The 14,684-nt window shown below is 41.9% G+C and overlaps 3 protein-coding genes across 4 annotated transcripts; 2 read left to right on the top strand and 1 right to left on the bottom strand.

Annotated features, from left to right (window-relative positions):
* Nucleotides 1-542: 542 nt before the first annotated feature.
* Nucleotides 543-5,586, top strand: LOC106818027 (sin3 histone deacetylase corepressor complex component SDS3-like). Its single transcript, XM_014822741.1, has 8 exons — nucleotides 543-685; nucleotides 1,064-1,130; nucleotides 2,139-2,286; nucleotides 2,546-2,702; nucleotides 3,428-3,631; nucleotides 3,763-3,829; nucleotides 4,080-4,164; nucleotides 4,519-5,586. Exons 1-8 carry the CDS (start codon nucleotides 550-552, stop codon nucleotides 4,618-4,620), a joined length of 966 nt encoding a protein of 321 aa, XP_014678227.1. The 5' UTR covers nucleotides 543-549; the 3' UTR covers nucleotides 4,621-5,586.
* Nucleotides 5,180-10,909, bottom strand: LOC106818026. Its single transcript, XM_014822739.1, has 3 exons — nucleotides 7,857-10,909; nucleotides 7,460-7,563; nucleotides 5,180-6,306 (listed from the first exon to the last, which is right to left on the bottom strand). The coding sequence occupies exons 1-3, from the start codon at nucleotides 10,503-10,505 to the stop codon at nucleotides 6,189-6,191; spliced, it is 2,871 nt and encodes a 956-aa protein (XP_014678225.1). The 5' UTR covers nucleotides 10,506-10,909; the 3' UTR covers nucleotides 5,180-6,188.
* Nucleotides 10,910-11,176: 267 nt separating this feature from the next.
* On the top strand, nucleotides 11,177-14,486 carry LOC106818025 (Fanconi anemia group E protein-like; the record flags this gene model as incomplete). Of its 2 annotated transcripts, XM_014822738.1 has the most annotated exon segments (7): nucleotides 11,177-11,302; nucleotides 11,438-11,642; nucleotides 12,155-12,408; nucleotides 12,910-13,053; nucleotides 13,309-13,432; nucleotides 13,817-13,892; nucleotides 14,288-14,486. In XM_014822738.1, coding segments are annotated over 7 exon segments (1,038 nt in total), but the record flags the coding sequence as incomplete, so codon positions are not given.
* Between the last annotated feature and the right edge of the window lie 198 nt (nucleotides 14,487-14,684).

The raw sequence follows: 14,684 nt of genomic DNA, 5'->3' as shown, positions 1-14,684 counted from the left end.
TTTCAATTTTACAATTAAGCAGAGAAGAAAAAAGACTTAGTTGATGGACATAATATCAAGATAATATGGAGATATAATATGACAGTTTCATTTTCAATTACACCTATCATGGGTAACGCTACCTCCAGCTAGCACAGAGCACGGCTGTATATAACCCGACCAGGCTGTGTGACTAACGTCAATACACCTATTGACGTTATTCTAACCCTATTGACGGTATTCTAACTCTAGCAATACCGTTTCTTGGAGCTAGGCTGTATATACCACGTATCTCAGCCACGTATGTGCGTTGGTTGGAATCATAGAAATAGATAGATAACCTAAAATTATCTAAGGTTATTAAGTTAAGGTTAATTTAAGTTAAGTTAAATTATTAATTAAGTTTAATTATTAAGTTAAGTTAATTTAAGGTTATTAAGTTTATTAACCTAAGGTTATCTATCTATTTCTATGGTTGGAATGCTCTGTTGGAAACTATGGTTGGAAACCGCGCGAAAAGTGTGCTAATTTTTGTTGCATTGAGCAGGCGAATAACCAGCCGAACTCTGTATGGCTGGAGGCAACCAGCTTTCGCATCTCAAAATGGCTAGTAGTTTTTCAGGATTTCGTGACGAGTACGAATTCAACGACGACGAGAGTGATTTGTCTGACAGGGAGTACTGCAAAGATCTAGCTTCTGATTCAGGTTCTTTTTATATATTAATGAATTTTAATAGCAACTGCATTGTGTACACCGTACAGCACGCGCAATACAACAACACCAACAATCATGTCAACAATGACAACAACAGTGCAACGGACAACAGCAGCAGCAGAGCGACATTGAAGATGATTTCATTTGATGTAAATTGTAATGCATGTACATACTAGTAGTAATAAATTACTACGTTACACATGTTTTACCATCTTATCGGAATTTCCCGGGTGACTGTAATCGTCATTACAATTTACAGTGTTAATGATATTTTGTGTCTGATACTGATAGGTAGCTTTTTGTTTTGTTATTGAATTTGATTACCAATACCACATACTAACGCCGGTACTTCACTACTTGTCCATTTAGGCACAGAGGATGCAAGTGAAACAGATATGGTTAAGATGGAAGAAGAGTTTACAGAAATTAAGGAACAGTAAGTGTGATCCTTATACGATTGTACTCATCAAGCTGAACTAGCGTGGGGCAGAGACGAATGTATAGAGATTGATAAGGCTGATAGGGTCTATGTCCCCCAGGTTACTGCCGGAACGTACCCTGGTACTAAATACTACTATCTAATATGCCGGACCGTACCTCGCCTACTCCACGAACAAGTCTAGGGAGTCGCCTACGCCTACTTCCTAACCCTAACCGTAACCCTAACCCTAACTCTAACCCTAACCCTAACCATATCAGCTAGATAGCTACCAGGGTACGTTCCGATATACCGGACCGTACCCAGGGTACGTTCCGGCAGTACCCTGGGGGACATAGACGCTATGAGCATTGATAAGTAAATGGCAAATGTGCAAAACATTCCATCTCTCTTCGTGTATGGTGAATCCGATCAGAATTAAATCGTAAATTTTTCTCCAATGTGTCACTAAAGGTTGTAGTTTCTATGTCCCCCGGGGTACTGCCGGAACGTACCCTGGGTACGGTCCGGTATACCGGAACATACCCTGGTAACTATCAAATATGCCGGACCGTACCTCGCCTACTCCACTAACGAGTCTAGGGAGTCGCCTACGCCTACTTCCTAACCCTAACCCTAACTCTAACCCTAACTCTAACCCTAACCCTAACCATATCAGCTAGATAGCTACCAGGGTACGTTCCGGTATACCGGACCGTACCCAGGGTACGTTCCGGCAGTACCCTGGGGGACATAGACCCTATCAGCATTGATAAGTAAATGGCAAATGTGCAAAACATTCCATCTCTCTTCATGTATGGTGAATCCGATCAGAATGAAATCGTAAATTTTTCTCCAATGTGTCACTAAAGGTTGTAATTTTGTAAAAGTAATTATGGTACAAATATAACATTACATGGAGCTGAGATTTTATATTCCTACTGCCTATGTCTGATGTCTGAATGTGTGGAGTCCTATATCTGAACATCGTTCATGTTCATTCTGTCCCCTCGTTGTTTCCTCTAGGATGTACCAGGATAAGCTAGCATCATTGAAGACTCAGCTAAAGCAGTTACAAGAAGGCAGTCATATTGAGTATAACAAGCAGCTGAAGAAGCTGGAGGTCCAGTATCGTGAGAGGAAGCGACTTGCAGAGATATACCATGCCTATGCTGTGTGTATAGTTTTTAATAATTGTTAAATTATGCACCAGATAAACAATTACTGTAAATGCAGAAATCAAATTCACTCAATGTAATCTCCAACTCCAGCTAATAGTACAACTTAGAACATGTTGCACAATACTGTTGATCTCTTACTGAGCAAAAACAAAAGTTGTACGTGTCTTCTAAACAATTCCACGTGTTAAAAGATTTCACTGACACGTTTTGGAATGTTGTGAGCAGTATTTAATTTCATGAAAACTTTATTAGGTCACGGCAATCGACCAAGAGTACATAAATGAGAAGAAAGCAGCTGTGAAGGAATTTGAGGAGAAGAAGATTGAGCTCAAGGAGAACCTCATAATCGAATTGGACGAGAAAAAGAGAATGGTTGACGGCGAGCGGCATTCTATGGAACTGACTGGAGGTGTGAAGAACTTACTTCTCCCTTACCTTCTTTGTCCAGTATTGAGCAGGGACAAATTCTCTGGAACAAATTTATTTGTTTCCGCACTAGTGTCACTATTGCACCAAACTAAATTCATTGCTGATACTGCTACTTGTTTAGTATCGTACTATACTGTTCCCAGAGAGGCTTGCTCATAGAAAATTATTGCTAATAATGGATAATGATGATCGGTACAATTGAGTGAATCACAATTTTTGAGATTTTATTTTCGTTCAAATTTAAAGCTGCCCCTTCATTCATAATCCACCTGCAGCCTTCTTTTCATTGTCATTCTTGTAACAAATGTAAAGCTTTGTTTTTGAGCCAAAAATGATGCTGATGGGGGCTCTGAATGCACTGAATTTCGGTTAAAAAAGGACAGTGCAAAAAGCATGTTATTCAGTATGTCGTGCCTAAGTTAGGCCTTACAATCACTGCACATGTATCCTCGTATAGTCCGTCATATTCCAACTTGTGACTTTATTTGACCTAAAGCGTGGAGAAACTCAAAAGTGCTACACAAGTCGCTGCTGCCATCTAGTGGCGCTTATCGTAACTGAGACTGCCACTGTTTACCATCTGAGCTCGTGACGCCTCGGTACGGTTGTTGCTCTCTCTATACACGCCGTAATATGATATATATATAATTCTATACATGATGCTGTCGCGTGCTGTCGTTGTCATGACGATCTCCGTGGCTTCAGACTCTATGGAAGTGAAGCCAGTAACGACGAGGAAGCTGCGAAGGAGGCCGCACGACCCGCCGCCCATCGCTAACAAGGTCGGCCGCAAGAACGGCGTCAGCACGCTCAACATCGTGCTCAGCGACACAGACATAGCCGACGACATGAAGGTCATCGCCAAGGGCAAAGGATTGTCGTCGACCGGCGTGAAGAAGCCAAATCCGAGTACGTACAGCGTGCGATCGTGCGCGTCATTTCACTCGTCTTACATCGTTGTCTTTCGAGGGTGGAGATTTACTGGGAGTCGGCCCTCTCGTGTAATATCACGTACAATCATGTCAATTTTTGTTATGCAGGTATATCTACAGACACACAACCAGAATACCGAATAGAAGATGGGAAACTTTTCTATGAAAAGAAGTGGTACGTTTGTTAGCTTGCGATAATTCTTTCTGACTTTATATATCTGCATTAATTACGGCTGTGATTTATTATTAGTGGTTCAGTGATTTGTTAGACTCGTGCGTATTTTTCAACGAGAAGAGCTCTTGATTGTGAGTTCATAGGATTATTTCCTACTTCGAATTCCTGTGGGATTTTGCTGATTACATCTTGTTGGTTGTTAATGGATTACCGATTTTATTAGTTGGAAATGTAATTTTCATCGTTTCAGGTTTCATCGGGGAAATGCGATTTTCTTGGAAGGCAAAGACATTGGTAAAATCAGTGCTGTGATTAGTGCTATTGGAGCAAATGAGGTATGCTATCTAATCAATAATAATGTTGCTTAGCTAGCTCTATTACTTTACTTTGATTTCCTTATAAATGCAGCTTACAGTGCCTTTACGGTGGGTTTTCTATACGCACTGCGCGAGTGAGCGTGGTAAATAAGATTTTGTAACGGTGGGTAGCGTGAATGGTAGTCGTACAAAAGAGTGAATGTAATGTGATACAGGTTGCATGGCATGGCTTCTGTCAAGTGTTAAAACATTATATGGCAAGACAACAAAAGGGCTCGGATTCAATATATAGTATTATATATTTAGTTATATGATATTTAGTGTACTGCATAAATCAAGCATCAGCTAATGGGCAAAATCTTTGAATTTTAGTTCTGCGTGAGAAAGGTAACAGATAGCACCAAGATGAAGATATTTCTTTCACAACTTCAAAAGGCCAAGTACACGATACGCAGACGAACAAACACTAGCTGATGTTGACCATGATATAACCTGTGATCCGATATGTACATTCAATGTGAGCAATTTAATGTAATATATATAGAGGTAAGCGTCACTAATCTAACTGCAACATAGGAGGATGTTATCTGGAGGATTTTCCAGTGCATTTTGCCAACGTCTCTTTCCAGATTAATATATTTTCCAATTTTCTGGAACTTCAAAATTCACCATCTCTGGAGTAATAAATTCAAGTTGCTATATCTGCTTATCTTTACATGATAGAAGAAACATATATATGCAGGTTTCCATTGTTTTATAATCACGAGCATTTCCATGAGCAAAGTAATTCCCAACTCTTGCATTGATGGTCTTGGTTTTCATCACCAGAAGTCAAGTATAAATTTCCTCTAAGCATTAAAGTGTAAATAGAAGGATGCAATGTTGAACACTGCATGGTTAAAGGCCTGCCTAATTACAAGTGTAGTTTTATATTGTGGAACAATTGCACAAATATATTGGTAAACTTAAACTTCTGTAATGTAATAAGTTATATTTTGATTTTCAGTGTGTTAGAAAATCTTGAAACATTGTGTAAATGACAGTATATTTTTATTTGTCAAATGATTTCTTTTATATATCCATATATTAAATATCATTCAGATTGTACTAGTCTCTAGTATGCTCAACTCTATTGCTGTTTATTCTACATACACATAGTTAATAATAGAAATGGGTACCCTGGTTAAAACACCTGTAATTTTACATATTGCAGATGTCCATCTGAAATTATCACACTGTCAGTAAGAGAACGCACATTCTGACATCCTGATTTAGTCAACAGCATCGTACAAAACCATCACATATCATGTGTATACTATTTTAATACAAATAACAAATTATAACAACGCACACGCATCACCAGTATAAATCTTTTGAAAAACTATAAAAATTTGTTTATATGGTTTCTGACAAACTTTACATTTCCGAAAGAATACATTTTTAAATAAACATGTAACAAGTGGCAAGTCGAGATGATTAGGATGGGTGTTTCACCATGAATTCTACTGTCTTTATCACAACCCAGTGTTCAGGGGAAAGGGCTGGTAGTTTGTGGGGTAATGTAAACGATCGTTGTTCCACTATGGGCTATATTAGACATAGCTCAATGGTTAAGAGCGAACTGGCTTACTCGGGTCTAATCCCAAATTCGAATAAATTGCAATTGTGTCCATGAACCAGCATTTATATACAACTTACAAAGCATTGTAGTAAACACTCAAGAAAGGGGAACACTGCTTTAGAACTTTGCTCAAATTTCACACCCGTGTTTGTTGGAAATATATAGACTGTTTATCATAACGATTACCTACTGACTTTATGCTTTTACCCAAATACTCATGGATAGTGAATCTGTAGCATCGCTACCAAAATTCTTCGACTTGACATGCAATGTCATTATAAGCAATGCAGACCAACTAATATTTTTCCAGTCAGTTGGGCCATCCTTAAATGATTTCTTATTTTGCCATTATCTACCCCCTTACTCAAAAATTATGCCAACTAAAAAAAGTTTACGAAAGTTCACTGTTCAGACAGTAACATTAATCACGCTCCTGCTCACACTCTTGCATTCTCTTGTAGACCGCATCCCGGTGTTGAAGATTAACATGTTTCGCGAGAGTCGGTTCCAATGTACAAATTCGGCGCTGGAATCGAGATCTGAATAAAAGAAACATGCGTAAGAATAGTGAATTTATATGCATCGCAAAGTAGTACCCAATACATCCCAAATAGCATCAAAATTTTACTCCACATTTTGGATGTCCTCGTCATGAAATTCTCCCACTCTTTAAAAACAACTCTTAAGAAGCTTCTCTGACTGCCTATCTCTATTACATGCTTCGTCTCAGAACAAACCACATGCAAAGGCTGCAGCGCTATGGCAGTGCGCGAAAGTAGCGCTATTTTGCCGGCAGTCGCCGGTTCAACCCTCCATATAATCAGTCCACTTGGCTTATAATTTTTTTCTGCCTATCTTGCCTTTATATCAACAATATTTACCAATTTCCCGAATAGTTTTTACTTAGTGACTACTAAGAAGTAAATCATGTTCCAGCAATTCCTGTCAAACAAGTAAACCTCCACTGATAGCAATGAAATACTGAAATACTACGAGTATGCCTTATAAACATAAAGCTAATACTTTTATTAATAATGGAATAAATTGAACAAAATTATGGCCGGTTCAAACTTGTAAGGGCCTGTTTAAACTTTCGGGTGGGTCTGCTCACATTTTGGCCAATGTTATGCCCTGCTATGGTCACGCTTCAATGCAACCATAACGCTGCAGCAGCACCTAGTGAGGAAATTGCACTCAAATGCACATTTCTTCACTCGCAGCATGAGGCGCCTCCCCACAAGCTCTCAAGTGACATACCATCCTTACTTTTTATAGCGACGTCTCACACCATACTAGAAGGTATCTCTTCTACATTTGTACTCTGTTGTGTCTCAGTGGCTCAATTACCCCAGGGCAGCTAAATTGGCATTATTCCTGATGTAATTTCTAGCCAGAATTTAGAAAACATTTTACAAATTACCCTGTCAGACGGTCATTCTTACAACCGCAAATGCAGTACTAGCACGACTGCCGGATACGCTTTCAATGTTGGCAGGGATAAGCAGGGACCATCGGCTTTGCAAAACACCATTGCAAACATATGCTCAAAACATCACTGCAACAAAACTGAAATGTCCAAATGCAAATCCTTTATGATTAAGGTCATCGTGATATTTCGCAAAGCCAAAGATCCCAGCTCATCGCTGCCAACATTGAAAGAGCATCCGGCAGGCGTGCTAGCACTGTAATTACCGGTCACGAGCATATTCCTCCCACGGTCCTTTCCTTGCTGCTCTGTATGCATGCGCCCAACAGATGATTGGATGTATCTTCACAAGATTTTTGGCAAATTTCACCTGAAACGCAATAAACAACAACACGTAAATACATCATAAACATAGAAAGGTCATGCTCTCAGCATGCCGCACCCTTCCCCTACTCATGCTTTAGTGAATTCGAATATTCGGGCCAGGAATAGCATTACGCATCTGATTCACCTCACGTCAATCTCATAATATTTGTGTGGTATCAACCTTGTACAATAATAACAACTAGACTAACTCCCAAATGCTAGCTTTGCATTACTGCAAACAAGAAATCATTTTGCACTAGAAACGAAACCATGTCACTAGCATCACTGACTGGCTACCTGTTTCTTCGAATTAGACTCTTCCGCCGTCCCGGCCGATTCGCCGAGCCCTCGTTCAGTCGGCTTGCTAGGGGGTGGACTAGAGGAGTCGCTCGCCACATGCAGCGAGGGCATGCTAGCCGAGGTTTCGAGGCCGCGGCTCGACCTCAGCATCAGTCCGCCGAGCAGAGGATGCTGCTCGAACATGCACCGCCACTCCGTGTCGTCCCCCCCTGCTGCCGCCGCCGCCTCGGACTCCGCTTCCGACGACCAGTCGTCGTTGAAGTCGCTGTCATCGCTGCACGCGCCGAGTATGAAGCTGAGAGCCGTGTTCGTGTACGTCTTTCTCGCGGCCGGCGGCGGCGACGCGGCACGCGCGAGGTCGCCTTCGCTCGCCGCGCGCCGACCCGCACCGTCGGCGATCACGTAGTCATCGTCGTCGTCGTCGTCAGTTAGCGCGCGGGCTTCGAGGCTCGACGGCCCGCGTCGGCTCTCGCTTGGCCCCGACTGCGCCACGAACCGCGGAGATGCCGCGTCTTTCGGCGCCGCCGTCGCCGCGGGGAAGTGCTGCACATAACTGACGTGCGACGCCTCGCCGTGCGTTATGTCGCACTGCACCGCAGCCTCGCACAGATCATGCTGCTGCTGCGGCGGCGGTGCAGCCACCGACGTGGCGCCCCCTGCCACCAGCTCGCGTAGCTCCCCCTGCCAGAGCTTCTTCGCCGACGGCTTTTTCTGCTTCGCGGGTCGACACGCGACGTGAACGAACAGCGGCGCGTTCGCGACCTGACTGATGTTCGTCTGCGTTCCTCGCGTGGTCAACGAGGCCTTTGCTCGTCCTGTCACGGGCCGACGTAGGCTCTGAGCAGGAACGGATGCAACGACACAGACGACCGACACGCTGCTCGGCTTCGTTATGAGTTGATCCTTCAGCGCAGCAGCAACCGGTCTCTCCGCTTCACTGTTTACGATCGGTAGAACGGACGGCGTGTTTGACGGCACGTCTTTCGACGGCAATCTGTTGGTAGGCGTTGACCTCTTCATTGCGGGCGGTACGAGAGCGTGCGCACTCCTCACTGTGGGGAATTCAGGCGTCGGAGGCCTTTGCAACATGACAACGTGGTTTCCTCGTATCGTGGGTACACTATCATTCCTCGTTTGTGAACAGTAGAGGGCACTGCTCACGTTAGTTCTGACCTGCAACCTCGTCGTAGGGCTTGCCGACAATTTCTCGTCCCGTCGCACCAAATTTTCGCGATCGTACTTTTTCATGTTTCGACTGAGCCCGTCCAGCTTGTCAATGTCAAACTTGCTGTCAGACTGTAGCGTCTTCATAATTGCATGTGGCGGCGACGCGGTCCGAGCACACGTCACGACGTTAGCGTAACTTCGCTGTGTCGTGGGGATCGGCTCTGCAGTCGGTTCATTTTCGGATGTCCGATTCTCAGCGATGCTCTTTCCATCAAAACAGTCATATTTTTCCAGCGTGCCTTCTGGTTTTTGCAGCTCTGCCAAAGGTGTTTTCTCGTTTCTTCTATTCCAGTTAACATTAGGAGTGCCTCTCCTCTTCCTACGCCTTCGCTTACGACCAGAAGCACTTTTCGATTCAATGGCTGCACCACAACCACCTGTGTTAACCACATCACCATCTACAAGTTTGCGCTGGTTACTTGCACTGCCTGAAGTCTGTGAGCATGTTGCATTGTTACTAATTTCGGACCGCTTATCTGTACACGAATTCGGAGCACTTTTCCGTTCAGAAGCTGCACCACGATTACCTGTGTTAACCACATCACCACCCACACGTTTGCGCTGGTTACTTGCACTGCCTGATGTATGTGAGCGTGTTGCATTGTTACTAATTTCGGACTTCTTATCTGTACATGAACTCGGAGAACCTTTCCCCCTCTCGTGAGGTGGTTTCCCATTTGCGAACTTCGAGTGTCTATGAAGCTGGCGTCTTTTGGATGAGACACTACTTTCAGCTCCTGGGACATCTATCGAAGACTTGGCTCCATTTCCTATCACAGTGTTCATATTTCTGCCGTTATTATCACCAAACCTTGACGACCCACGTTTGGTATGCTTGCCATCCACACAACTTTGTGTTCTGTCATGTGCAGTTTCGGCTTGACCACTGTGTGGCTTTGCATTTCTGACGATATCATTATAATGCGACGGCTGCATACTGCCCGAATAGCCCTGCGCTACAAAACGGTCTACATACGGGGGTTTCTTTAGAATTGATGCAAATGATATGCTCGGCACAATATTATGGTATTCCATGGGCCTTTTCCAATCTACGTGCCCTTGCGTTGGAGTAGCATTTCCGCCAACGAGTTTCATGTTGCAAAAACCCTGTGTACCATGAGGATCCTTCACCTGAACATGCAGCGATGCACATCGAGAGTAATAATGCCCGATATTGAAGTCCATCTTTCCTGTACCGGGAGCCGCAGAAATACCCAATTTCTCTCTTCCAGTCAGTTGACCCCTGTCGTCAAGTCGTGCAAATATTGGCTTTCTCACATCCATGTTAGGCTTCGATCTGTCGTTTGCCTTCAGCAGCAGCTCGCTTATAGGCCACACGTCGACATTGTGTAGATGAAACACGGGATCACGTTCGTCCTTATGAAGTGGTTTCATTGCCGCCGATTGATTGTTCATCATTGGTCATGCATTAACATGTACGACTGTGACAGAATCGATAGCGTATGATATAATAAATAAGATCCTTCGTTCTGTAAAACCAAGTCAATGCTTATCCTACTAATGATGCGATGCTACTAGTCAATGACGTTGGATTGCGTTGCACTTCGTATAAAACATACGGAACCAGCGGCAGTGAGTCATGGCCATGTCGTTTTGACGATTTATAAGCACCTACAATATAGTCTATATTTTCATAGGTATATCCATCTAGCTTGCTTAAAGTAACGCATAACCATTTAAATATGCTACCTATGATGAAATACGGAAGTACGACTAGTTTGACGCATTTAAACCACTGATTCATATTTTCATAATGTCTTCTCTCTCGGTTGGTTAGTCAGTAAAATAGTACGTCAGCGAATTGTAAACACGTTACCCACATTGTCGACTTGCGCAATATAGTGCTGTTATACTTTAGATAATTATATTACGTATTGTTATCATTTGTATATTACAGTTTTAAATAAATACAGTTCTTTGCGTATAAAAGCAATGAAATAAAAGATGGCAAGCTAAGTTGGTTTTTTGTATTTAAATACAGTACTTATAAATTGTAAGGGCGGAGTGACACAGGGCTGCTATACTATTCGAGATGATAGATGGCGCTATAACCGCTGAGCCGTGTTTCATCATGGAATTTGCGCGAGTGTTTTGAAATTGTTGTTAACGTTGTCATCGTTGTGATCAAACCACAACATCCAATTCTCTGATTAGTTATCATGCAGACGTACAAGTTCACAAGTGGACATATAGATTTAGCCAAATCAGTTACTGTTACTGTTAACGTTACCATCGTTGTCAACGTTGTTAACGTTGTGATCAAACAACAACATCCAATTCTCTGATTAGTTATCATGCAGACGTACAAGTTCACAAGTGGACATATAGATTTAGCCAAATCAGTTACTGATAAATTGCGCCGTAAATCATTAAATTTTGTCAGCGTATGGCGACGTCTTGCGTGTTCATCTCCAAACTTGTACAATAATAATACTAATACTACTACTAGTAATAGTATTAATACGGCTTCACTAGCAGAAATCAACAGTAATTCATTTGCCGACGCAGAGATTTCTAGTAAAAAGAGGAAGTTAGGTACGCTTTGTCTTCGTTTATATTTGCGAGCATTTTATTAAACCTTGCTTCATTCAGTTACACTTACAGTAAAAGCGATGCAAGTGGCACCAAAATTGAGAATATACTGAAATAAAAAGTAAAAATTGACAAATGGTAATACAACCTGCAGGAGTACTTGTGCTCAGTAGCCTAGTGAGCTTCTAACCAGATACAGATGCAGAATGCCATATACTCATATGCCATATATCGTAATATACTCGTACCCAGGTTGTCTAGCACAGGAGTGTACAACCTTTTTTTGATGTAGCCACAGTAAAATTGATGCAAAAAGACAATGAATCCTTTACAAGGTTCAATGTGAAATCTAGTCGCAACCAGAACATTTTACAAAAATGGCTTTGTAAGTTTTTAGAACCAGAATATATCAAATTAAAATTCACCATGGCCAATTCCCCATTTGTGGCGATTGCTGACAGGGTTGCCATAGACTCGTGGTCTAGCAAAAGGTCTAAAATTCTGTTTTATTGAAGGGGACAATGATCTCAGTAACATTAATGGATTTGAACCAAAACCATTGCCGGTGGCCCTGGAAGTGTGCCAAGTAGAAAATGGCAATCATAATAAAGACCAGAAAGTGAACCATGACAGTGAAAGTGAGATTGGATTAGACTGTGGTGTTGCCGACGGAGCTGCAAAGCTACGTGATTCCCTAAACAGTGCAGGCACTGATGGCAGCTGTATTGTTGAGGTAGCAAATCTCCTTTCAAGCGTGTCACCGTCACAGGTAGATAATTTTCTAATCACAGTTGCTGCGCATTTGAATAGGCTTGCACAAGTGTAAATAACCTAGCTATCCGTACCTAGTAAAGACAGGAAATGAGTCGAACGGTTTTTGAAAGTCATGGTGAATTGTGTGACCGCACTACTAGTCTACGACTAGCAAACATGTACACTGCTTATGTTCATGTGAGGTTCCCAATGATCGCTTAGTCACCTTTTAAGTCCAGATACAAACCGTCTCACCTTCAAAAAATAAGCCTCTTACATGACCAGTCGTACACAATTAGCTAGCTATGTTTTATTTGGCACATTGAGTCTCTGGTAGCCAAAAGATATGACCTAACTATTCTACAGTGTTGGTTACCAAGCATGGGCACTTACAGTGTAAATATGACTTTTCATAAACCGAAAAAGTGCTTTGTCATGAAATAAAGGAATTGATGCACTGGGTTTCCTAATTCATTTGGTGTACCATTGCTTATATTATGCGTGTGCATGTCTGCAGGTTTCGCATCTATGTAAGTTCTTGCAATTGGATTCTGTCGATGTAAAGCAACTTGCGGGAATCTGCACCAACCTAAGAGATCAACACACAGACATGAGTTACTCGGCATGTGTGCAGTTTTGCGAACAGGCAATTTACCCCAAGGTTTGTGCATCCACCAAGATATCTTGGTATGACTAAAGGTACATCTTGCATGTGGTTTAACATCTTTCATGTACCTGTTGGTGCCAGTTATAGGGTTAGGTTTTATAGTGGTATTTACATCAGAATAAATATCGCCATTATGATGCTTATGAATCTATCTGCTCTGTTATGGAATTCTAGTGTAACTAGAGTGTGCATGTGGAAGGTGGAGCAGGATAGAGCTCTTTAGCAAGCGTGTTATTCTCTGTTCATCAGGTAGCAGGGTTGCAGCACACTCCATCGAGACTCCTCATGACAACAATAGGCTCATTTGCAAAGCAGTTTCAGAAGCAGGTTGCTGAAGGGGTGATTCTCAGTTGCTTTAAAAATAATGCTATTGGTACGTGTTAAAGTAGACGTTAAACACGTTAGACCACAGGCTGTATAAAGTTTTTAGTTTTCTATTCTATTATACTCAAGTATTGTAACATTCTGTGCCCATCACATGAACTAGAAATTGGGAACGTATGGCTGTTGAAAATGGAGATGGTGTTAAGCCTTGGCATAAATTGCTATGGGATCCTTTCAGAGTTTACTCATTGTCACATATGTTTGCTTATTGACACAGTTTCACAGAAGATGTCAACCTATGCATTTGTAATGACATGGTACATTGCTTTTGTCCAGTACCACGTGTTTAAATAGGTATTTTAAATAATGTGGAAATTGTTTTAGGGGCTTGTACTAGTATCTGATTCAGTCCATAATTTGTTATTTTTTGTAGGTGCTGTACAATGTGACTTGATCGCTAGACTTGTGAAGGACACGTTACTCAGTGAAAGCAAAACCTTTGTGTTTAGGTATGTATGTAATTAGTTACCCATTGATATAATTATAATGTAATAGTGTTAATTAAAATGCTATGCCTTAAAATAATACACTTTTTAGCAGATTTTGCTTCACAACATGATTACTGTGGTAAGGCACACGTTAAAAGTTTCAGCAAAGACAGTCTATCGTAATGAGCCAATGAAATATTTATTTCATACAGTTACACGTTAAAAGTTTCAGCGAAGACAGTCTATCGTAATGAGCCAATGAAATATTTATTTCATACAGTTACACGTTAAAAGTTTCAGCGAAGACAGTCTATCGTAATGAGCCAATGAAATATTTATTTCATACGGTTACACGCTAAAAGTTTCAACGAAGACAGTCTATCGTAATGAGCCAATGAAATATTTATTTCATACAGTTACACGTTGGAGCCGATGTATTTGTGGACTGATGAGGTCGTCCCAATTGTGCAGTTGATTGTTAGTGGACAACCGAGTCTAGATGAGACACTACAGCGTAAACTAGCAGCTAAACTGTTGCAAGAGTCGACACGCCTGTGTAGCAGCATCAAATATGCAAAGCTGCTGCTAGCTGTCGTTTCAACGTTTGGAAAAACGGTATGTGAAATTGATCTAGAGCATTTCTCCGGCTCATGTGATTATTTTCGATTAACTTGGGGGGGGGGGGGGGTCAGTGTGCGCTGATATCCAGAATTGCTGGACTAAGGCGCTTCTGCCGCACACTGTGGGATCCTAAGACTAGGTCAAGATGCCTGCCTCCTGCGTAGGTAAGTTAGGCTGTCGCGCTAGACTGAT

Source organism: Priapulus caudatus, unplaced genomic scaffold (genome assembly GCF_000485595.1).
Source record: "Priapulus caudatus unplaced genomic scaffold, Priapulus_caudatus-5.0.1 Scaffold1981, whole genome shotgun sequence".
NCBI classification, from domain to species: domain Eukaryota; kingdom Metazoa; phylum Priapulida; class Priapulimorpha; order Priapulimorphida; family Priapulidae; genus Priapulus; species Priapulus caudatus.
The sequence above is the reverse complement of the archived record's forward strand: the minus strand, read 5'-3'. Positions and strand labels throughout refer to the sequence as shown.

Coding starts and splice junctions, on each gene's coding strand:
- LOC106818027 (XM_014822741.1), top strand. CDS start 550: ATGGCTGGAGGCAACCAGCTTTCGCATCTCAAAATGGCTAGTAGTTTT. Junction 2,703..3,427: donor TTCTATGGAACTGACTGGAG/GTGTGAAGAACT, acceptor CCGTGGCTTCAG/ACTCTATGGAAGTGAAGCCA. Junction 4,165..4,518: donor GTGCTATTGGAGCAAATGAG/GTATGCTATCTA, acceptor TTTGAATTTTAG/TTCTGCGTGAGAAAGGTAAC.
- LOC106818026 (XM_014822739.1), bottom strand. CDS start 10,505: ATGATGAACAATCAATCGGCGGCAATGAAACCACTTCATAAGGACGAA. Junction 7,564..7,856: donor AGTCTAATTCGAAGAAACAG/GTAGCCAGTCAG, acceptor ATTGCGTTTCAG/GTGAAATTTGCCAAAAATCT. Junction 6,307..7,459: donor GAGGAATATGCTCGTGACCG/GTAATTACAGTG, acceptor TCTTTTATTCAG/ATCTCGATTCCAGCGCCGAA.